General features: G+C 46.2%; 1 protein-coding gene across 4 annotated transcripts in view; it reads right to left on the reverse strand.

Moving 5' to 3' along the window:
• Positions 1-9,454, reverse strand: part of FOXN3 (forkhead box N3) — a 366,339-nt gene that overhangs the window by 205,025 nt on the left and 151,860 nt on the right. For all 4 annotated transcript variants that reach the window (XM_032482489.1, XM_032482487.1, XM_032482490.1 and 1 more), the window contains one exon: positions 7,232-7,788. In XM_032482489.1, the coding sequence (XP_032338380.1) occupies positions 7,232-7,774 (543 nt within the window). In that variant the 5' untranslated portion in view covers positions 7,775-7,788. The remainder of the gene's footprint in view (positions 1-7,231; positions 7,789-9,454) is intronic.

Below are 9,454 nucleotides of genomic sequence, written 5' to 3' on the forward strand. Positions count from 1 at the left end.
GTGCCCCTCTTTGGGGAAGGGAAGCCTCCTTGATTAACTTCAAATGACACCAATCACTTAGTGATCTGGTACCCTCCTCATACCTGTGATGGCTTATTCTTTTTTATCTTTTTTTTTTATCATGTCTCTTATTTCACTGGAATGCAAACTCTGAAAAGGCAAGAACCGAATCTCATATTTCATTTTAACCTTCAATATTACCAAATAATTCTATTGAATAAACTAATAAATAGAAGGTGTCCCAAGTCCCTGAAATTACAGGCAATGAGATACTGATGTTCTGCTAATGCGGAGGCATTTCATTTCACAGGGGGCGCTAGAGTGAACTGCTACAGTCTGAAAACTTCAGGCCAGTGTTGAAGTAAATGTAGCCGAGGGATAAATTCTTACAGGGCTGGGTGGATATATTCACTGAGGCAAAGCAGTTAAAAGTGAAAAGGGTAGAGAACAAGAATTGAACACTTCAAGGGGTCCACAAAACCAAAATCTGCAAACAAACAAAAGACTTCCCTAAAAAACACAGTATCACCAAAACAAACATTATATTAGCCTTTAAATGTGTGTGTGTGTGTGTGTGTGTGTGTGTGTGTGTGTGTATATACATATATATATATTCATCATCATCTGTCTCAACTGCAAAAATTGTCCATTAGGAAGGAAATGGAATTTTCTATAAAATCTGCCATCATATTGCTAAAGCTTAAGAGCACGAAGATGGCCAAGGGCTCCACGAGAGGGTGCGGATGAATCCCAATAACCCATCACTATTCGTGAAAGAAGCAAGACCCATGACTTTCAAACAGGGGGTCGGTAGGTGTGCCAACTTCCTGTGCAAAGAATTATCCTGCAGCTTAAAGTGATTTCAAAGGGAAATCCTGGAGCCTCTTCAGCCCAACAAGGGAAGTTCTGAGAATAATTTCTTGTTGGTAACGTACTCAGGCAATACATCAATGAAGCACCTCATAGACCTACCCAGGTACCACCAAGCCCTACCTAAGAGAACACAACATTTTCTGATTAACTGGTCAAAAAACAGTCCTGGACAGGCAGGTTAATGGAGCTCCCCAGTCCAGAAGAACCAAGATTTCCAGAAGACCTCTACAGACCCTCATCAAGGTCAACAGCAGGGGAGTCACCGTGGGGACTGGAAAATCAGGGTATCCTTGAAATGAAAGGGCCAGGAAAGCGATGCTGTGAGAAACAGGAAACAGATACATAAAAGGGGGAGAGAGAGCACTGGAGGAAGGGCTTCTGCCGGTGAGTGCCTTCACTAGGAGGAAATTCTGTGGGTGGGGCGCAGTGGACCACAAAGGCTTTCCAGGCCATGGCCACCCACATTCAACTCTGTACCATTTCAGCACTTAGTGTAGTAAGTATTGTAGATACTGAGAACAACAGGTGCTTGCAAAAGTCTGTCGCGTGAATGAATGAACAGTCAGTGGACAGCTGGTAATAAGACAACAGAAGTGTCCTCCCAGCGGAGGCATCTATGCCTGGAACAATCAGGAAAGAGCAGTGTCTGGAAGGAGCAAATGGCAAGATCAGTGGGGCAGCACGGCCAAAGGCAGCGCACGGATTTCTCCGCCCCAGGATGCTGGTATGACGCCCTTCTTATTCCAGGGCCTGTGACATGGATGTACATTTAATTCAGGCCCCTTGAAGACCCTGGTAAAGTCTCAACCTTCCAAGGCAACCAGCCTACAGCACAGGCAATGGAGAGCAGCCTGCCAGGCGGTGGGCACTGGTGACGAGGCTCTGTCCCTGCTGCCATGCGGGGCAGCCCCAGCTCAGGGACGAACAGGATCGTCACCTGCCCCAGACACCACCAAAGAATCTCACACACCTCATCTCATTTTTGCGTGACCCACCACCCAACAGGACCCTGACTTTTAGCCATTTACTCATCAGTTCTTCAGAGGCCTCGTTTACCTCCCCAAATAATAATAATATTTGGCCAGGCATTTCTTCTTCCTAAAGTGACCGTCGCAGGGATGCAATCGTCGCAGGAAAGGGAAATGTTCTTGATTCCGTGGTTGCCCCCCGACCCCCGCAAAAGGAGGGAATGAGAGACAACTGTGCCTATGGGGGACTGGTACTGCACATAAGAAATGCTACCACGTTTTCAAAACTGCCTTTGGAAAAGAACCTCATTCACCAGGACAGAAGAGTGAACATCGAGGGGGCTGGGAACTGGAGGGAGAACCTGTATAAATGGTGTCTATGCAGGGAGAAGGGGCTTTGAACTTGGGCCAGACCTGAGTGGAGGGGACATGGAAGGCAGGGGGCCTGGGACAGAGCCTGAAAACGGGGAGCTGCAAGGACAGTGATTCGCTCCGTGCAAGGGCGACACCTTTCCAGTGGCTTGACAAGGACAGAGCCTGGCCCCATCACAACGGCACAGAAATATTCTCTCTAGTTACCCTTCTCTATCCTGTACCCCAGGACTAAATTCTGGGCTTACCTGAGTTAATTTAATTTCCCTAAAACTCATGTTCATAGAATATTTTGAGGAAGCACATAGAGATCACCTATAAGAGCCTCTAAACTGAGAAGGTGTGGTCAAGCACCAGGGTCAATTTAAGCACATGCCCTTCAGAATTGGAAGGAATAGGGTAAATTTCTGTTCTGCTACTTACTCGCTGTGTGACCTCGAGCAAGTTGCTTAACCACTCTGAGCTTAATTCACCATCTATTTTTCCTTTTAAGAAGGAAACCAGGACTTACTTCATAGAGTTGTAGTGAGGAAGAAACTGGATATTGGGAAAGCATAAAGAAAGTGTTCCATGTTACATACACTATTGTTATTATAAAATACCAGTGTTTCTTCACCTTTCCAGGGTCAAAGATCCCATTAAGAATAAAAAAACTAATCAAACAAACTTGTGGGATCCTCTAGGAAAATCCGTAGTCACACGAAATGCTGTCAGTAATTTCAGGCTGTCTGACACTCAAAGACCCCAAGTTAAGATGCTCCAAGTCATGATAAACTTCTGCTTCTATATCTGAGAAAACTGAGGCCCAAGACAGCCACGTACCTTCAGCATCAAAACTAGAACCAGGTAATCTGGCTTCCAGTCCAGTTCTCTTTTGAACACAAGTGCCTAAATTTATAAACTAGAATTGTATTGAGGGCACTGAGCCCTGGATGATTTAATAAACACACTTGTGTACAGTGTTTCTTTTAGAAACCCTCTTATGACAACAATGTTTTTTGTTCAACTGGCAAGAAAGGAAGTAAACAAAAAGCACAGAAATAGAAACACACATACCTGAACCACTGTAATCCAGTTCACAAAACAAACAAACAAACAAACAAACAAAAAACGAAACTACTTTACTTCTCATTTACAAATACTCACAGAGGTTAGTCCATGCGAATCTTATGGTCCTAAATAAGGTCTGTATTTAAGAAATATAAAACTAATCCCAGGCTCTGGAACTCTATCTTGATTGATTCAGGCAAAGGTCACCCACAGATGAAACCCTAAGATGCAAGGCTGAAGGGGACTTTGCACAGGAGGGAGCAGCCACCTCACAGCCCAACCTCTGCACCCCTAGGAGTGGGTCAACCAGCCTTCCTGATGTGAGAAGACATAAGACTCATCTACAAAGTATTCCTGGGGGTATGCAAGCCAGAATGTGATCCACCCGTTAACATTCAGTTCTGTTTCACAGAACATAGGTACAGAGGGATAGAGGAACAAGCTAAATGACACCCCCACGAAGCAGACAGACTGTGCAGAGGGGTCTCTTTGACAAGGAAGGGCATTAAAAGGGGGAGGGGGACTCGCTCTGCTGGGGATGGAAACAGGCTGAAGACAAAGGCAAATGCAACGTGTAAACCGTGTTTAGATCCTCATTCAAACAAACTTTTTGTAAACCATCAAGGATATTTAAACACGGATCTGGCCTTTGGCGATACCAAGGAATGGTTCATTTTGTTAGACATGACATTGGCATTGCGGTTATGGGAACTGTTCTTACTCAAACACACAAAAATATGCTCAGATAACTAATATAATATTGTACATCAACTGTACTTTAACAAAAATTAAAAATTAAAATAATATGTTGGGATAAAATGACATGAGGGCTAGGATCTGCTTCAAAATACTTAAGCAACAGCAAAACAAAGAAGAATGAATGAAAGGAAGCAAGCCCTTGTTATCTACTGAGTCTGGGGTGGCCCACGGTGGTGATGGTTCTAGAGTCACGATACTACCCTCTCTACACATATGTTTGAAATATTCCATGATGTTAAAACAACAACAACAAAACCACACACACATACACAACAACAACTCTATCTTTCAAAGTCTTGTAAGAGATGAAATGGCAAAAAAAAAGTCTATTCTCACCTCACCTACTCATTCTTGAGAATATGTTCTTGATGAAATTTCAGCGTTGGGAAGTTCAAGGATTCCCAAATCTGGCTATGTATCAGAAAGACCTACAAAGCTTAACAGAACTCCAACTTGCCCCAACCCACCTCAGACCTCCTGGGTCAGAGTCTCCAGGGAGGGGCCGAGAAGTGGGGACTGTTGTAGGCGCCACAGGTGAGTCTGATGCAGGCCAGTGTGTCCTGTCTCCAGCACCCCAGCCAAGCAGCTGCCCAGCAGGGGAAGCGTCCCAACCCCCAGGGACAGATCACAGGATTCTGCACTCTCACGCTTATGCCAAGTTTAAAACTGTGTCCTACAGTTTTAAAAAGAAAATAAAAAGTGGAATGGCCAGCCCTGTGAAGACAACCTGCCAGGCCCCCGCGCTCCCCTTCCCTAACACCCTTCCCACCAACACTCGGGCACATTTAGTCCCCGTGTTGCCCCGGAACCTCAGCAGGGGAGCTGCAGTCAAGTAAAGTCCCCCGGGAGAAAACTAAGTTTACCTGAGAGCCCGAGGGGCTTTCACTGGGCAGAGGGTGGGGGAAATGCCTTCCCCTTCCTCCAGGGGCCATGGTAGAAAACCCCAAACAAATGGGGCAGGGCCAGTGGCTGAGGGTCCCTGGGAGTCTGCGCCTCTCAGAGCAGCCACCAGCTGGTCCCAGGGGACCCCAAGGAACAAGGAAGGAAAAGGAAGCTCACACACCCTGCTCTGTTCTCAGAGCATCACAAATGCTGGGAACAAACTCCCAACTACAAAACTGCCTGACATCTGATCAGAAGCCTGCCAATCCAGGTCGGGAGGGCCAGGAAGCCAGAACTCCACTTTTCGTAAGATTAACAACCTCAAGCCCTTAAAACCGCTCCCTTTCAACAGGCATCTCTGCAGAATGACAACCATCAGTCCTGGAAAATGTGACTCCCAGAGAGGGGTGGGGGGTGGAAGATGAGGTACAAGAGAGGAGCTGGTGCTCCTGCCAGGGTGCCATCCAGTGACCACCTGCCATTCCCCAGGCTGATGCGGAATCCTCCTGAGTCTCCTGCACACTTAGGAGCCCATCCTCGTTAACATTTCAGGGTGTGCACTTGCTAGGGTACTTTGATGTGCCCCGGCGTGATGGGAGGCACGCAGACACGAGCATGCGGTAACTTGCAGAATCGTTTCACACAAAACTAACAGCCCCGGTTGCTGCTGTACCAGTGACGTGTGGCTCCAGCGCACCTGACAGTGCTTTCTTCTCTACATTCTAACCCTGGAATTGCTTCCCAAGACTTTTCCGTTCTTGAGGACCCACCTATGTGGAAGGTTTGAAGACCACTGACTTGGTTCTCTACAGGGGAGCAATGAATTTTGTCTAAGTTCAAGGGATGATCTAAAAACACTCAGCAGAGCCAACTCCAGAGGTGGGTCTCAGAATGCCCATCCTGAGATGTGGAGGGGAGGAGGGAGAGTGATGGACACCTGGGGACAACAGCAGTGCCCCATGACTGTTACAGTTACACAAAAATAAGGACCTAAAAACCCAGGGCCCAGAGCACTTAGGAGTGTTCAGATTTGCACACCAGATCTAGGTGCCACTTGCACCCACGACAGTGGCAAAGCTCCTGACCGTCTACCGCTTTCCTCTTCCCAGGCAACACCCTCCTCAAAGCCTACGTGGCCTACGCCCCATCTTCAACATAAACTCCGGGTACAACAGCATCTGCAGACAAACGAAGCCCACGGAGACCAGAGCTTCACCACTGCCTCACTCATCATCTTCCATGCCAAGGACAAGCAGACTTTTCTCAGGCTCAAGGTTCTACTAGGAACACAAACCTGCTCCTGGAGAGAAAGAAATTAAAGGCCCCAACCCCACACAGCCTCTGAGCCCACGCAACAGTGGTCATGAGCCCGAACCTGACCTTCAAAAAGTGTGAAGCAGACCGCCAGCTGTTACACAACTAACACGGAAAACGCAGCTGGAGGACACGGTAACACTAACACGTGGAGACCATGTTTCCTGGCAACGTATTTTCCCTGTGGCTGCCTTACTTTGCAGAACTCCAAGCTAGGTCGCACTTCTGTTTTCCAGCTCTAAGAGTCAGTCCTGTTCCTACTGTACCTACTGTTCTCCTTAAAAGAAATACAAAGCAAATTATTAAAACCATCTTCTTCTAGTGAACCACGAAGCTCGAGCTTTAAATGCTTCAAAGTTAAAATTCAACCTTTTAAAAGACAGTCTCGAGTGGGAACCTTACCCTCGGCTAACTTCCCACACTCAGGGAGTTTCAAAGTTGCCAAACACTTTGTAGACACCTGATTTCAAATGACCTGGGCAATTCCTGTTTCTGATCTTGGATTATATAAGGATGCTCAAGCAGCCTCCTAATGTCCACTACTGTCCAATATTCCAGAATCCTGGACCAGCTACCTTTCTCCAAGTTAGTATTCAGGAAGAAACTAAATGCCATTTTTCTCTAGCCCTTGGTGGCAATTATCCTCAAATACGTAGACATACACCTCGTGGTTCACGGTTGCCCTTAGAATACAGACCTTTATTTGGTCTCTAAAACCAAAGGGACTTACCCACACTGAAGGATGGTATTAAGAACGAATCAAGTCTGTAAACCACTGTTTCGTGACTACGTTCAGATCCCCCAGTGGGGGACCCTCAATCCAGCTCTACAAACGTGAAAAACAGGAAAAGGCAGTTCCTGACAACTATCTAAATGAATACAATAAGACAGAATTACTCCTTTAAATCTGCTACTTCCATATGGTGACCTTACATTCCTGGATTTTTTTTATTAATGGAGAAAAAAGTTTAATTGAAAAAAGACAAACTTGCATTCCAGATCCGGAGGCTTACCTGACTCCTCTCTTTGTCCACTTTCTTAAAACACTTATTCAATGACAAATTATGTCTCACTGAGTTTTTCCACCCAGTAGGTGCATTTGCAAAATACGGAAAATGTTCCAAGATCCAGTTGTAGATGTCCTTCACCGGCAGGCGCTTGCTTGGAGAGTCCTCGATGGCCATAAATATGAGGCAGCTGAAGGAGTAGGGGGGTTTACAGTTGGGGTTCTGCCTGGCATCATAGGGCATGTCAGAGTGGGCAGGGGATGGGGGCGTGTCATCGTCCAGGTCCTGGACGGGGCTGACACTCCGCAGGACCGAGTCCCCGAAGCTCTTCAGCAAGTTCTTGCTCTCGTGCAGCCAGTTCAGGTTGGTCAGCTCTTCATCTTCCATGGCCCCCTCTTCTAGTCGGATGTCAGGCAGAGGAAAGTCGAGGTCATCGTCTTCCTGCAGGGCCTTGGAGAAACCACTGCCCCGGTAACACTGACTCAGCCCACTGGAGACACGAATTCCTGAGCTTTCTGGCTTCTTACTGGGAGGCATGACTGGGCCCATTTACGTGAAGGCTCCTGGTAAACACAGGACAGAAAAAAGATGAGGGTGAAAAGCAAAGGAGAAAGGCATCTGTGCCCTCCCTCATTATGATGCCTCCTCCCACTCCAACCATCTCTATGGACCCCCTCCTGCTTAAGAACACCCACTCCTGGCTCCCACATTGAGTAACACAACCCACATTCTACCAGAGATGCCCTGGTAATAGTAGTCAAATTGGCCCACCATGCACATAGCACAATGACCTGTCACCCCTTCAATACAAGACTAGAAATGTTCAGGGCACCTTAATGTGCACGTGCATCACAAAAAGAATGGGAAATGCCAGAGCCTTCTTCCTGATCTATGAAGATGCTCACTGTAACCCTGGGAAAATCAGTTATTGCTTGCTGCCTCAGTTTACCTATTATACATGAAAATGTACACAGGAAAAATTCTTTTGAGCCTCACAATGAACACCGGAAAGTGAAACCACAACCCATGTCACTTTGAATGACAGGTCTCACCGTTTATCTTCCTCAAAAAAAAAAAAAAAAAAAAAAAAAAAGAACATACCTGTAAGTTTTAAGGCCAGTTGTTTCAGATTAAGTTTGGCTGTTTCCATAAAAGACCATCACAACTGCCTGGGAATTAAAACTGTGGCCATGGTGAACATCAGTCTGATAGTGCGTTATTTAATTTTTCTTTCCACAAGTCATGAGCAAACACTCTGCAACTTTAATGACATTTTGCAAGTCTGAAGAGTGATGCCAGGGAATTCTCTGGATTCATACTGGAGGAGGGAGCGCATTTAATTTTTTTGGGACACAACACTCTGAATGAAAAAGTGAGTAACTTCAGGCACCACATAAATAAATGGGAAGATGAGCTATTAACTGAAATTAGAATTGGTGGGGAAAAAAGTCAGGAGAGCAACCAGGAGCTTTAAGACAAGAAGGCAAATCCAACAAAAATTGAGACAGAACTCTATTCTGCCCCTGCCCCATTTTTATCAATGACCTAGAACAGGGAGTCAAATATCTGATGAGAAAAGAAAATGGGGAGGTGACAAGTCCACAAACAGAATGACCCCGACAGATACAAAGCACTTTCCACCCTCGAATGCTCGATGTGAGAAAGAACAGTATTCAAAGTCTCCCACTCTCGGTCTGCAGCACTCAAACAATGTGCTGTTTAAGAAGCCTGTCTGTTTTATCCCCTACCCTACCCTGAGTAAGAAAATCAAGCAGTCTATCTAGAAAAAAGAACAAACACATTGAAAGCAAAGACATGATCATTCTAAGGCTCGCAATGTCCATGCCTAAAGTAACTGCCACTTCAGCTGGAGAAGCTCTAGAATGAGATTCTAGAAAACATAACATGGGCCCTAAACAGCCAGCCAAGGGTGCTGGAAAGCAGCAAGACTCTCCTTCCTCTAAAAGGTGAACAAACAGACTCTGAGAAACAGAAGGCCTGCAGGGTTGCTTCTGGAGCTGCTGTGAGATGCCCAACTCACAGGAGAGAAACCTTCCCCAAGCACCAACATGCCACGGAGCAGAGCAGTGCAGACACCTCAGGTGCATTCACGGGGAACATCTTTCTGTCAAGTAAGGAGGCTGACCTGAGTAGCACACGACACATTTTAAAAAATAACCTAGTATCTTAGATTTGGGGGTAAGACAGAGACCAGCCTGACACTGCTTT

This window comes from Camelus ferus, chromosome 6 (genome assembly GCF_009834535.1).
Source record: "Camelus ferus isolate YT-003-E chromosome 6, BCGSAC_Cfer_1.0, whole genome shotgun sequence".
Lineage (NCBI taxonomy): Eukaryota > Metazoa > Chordata > Mammalia > Artiodactyla > Camelidae > Camelus > Camelus ferus.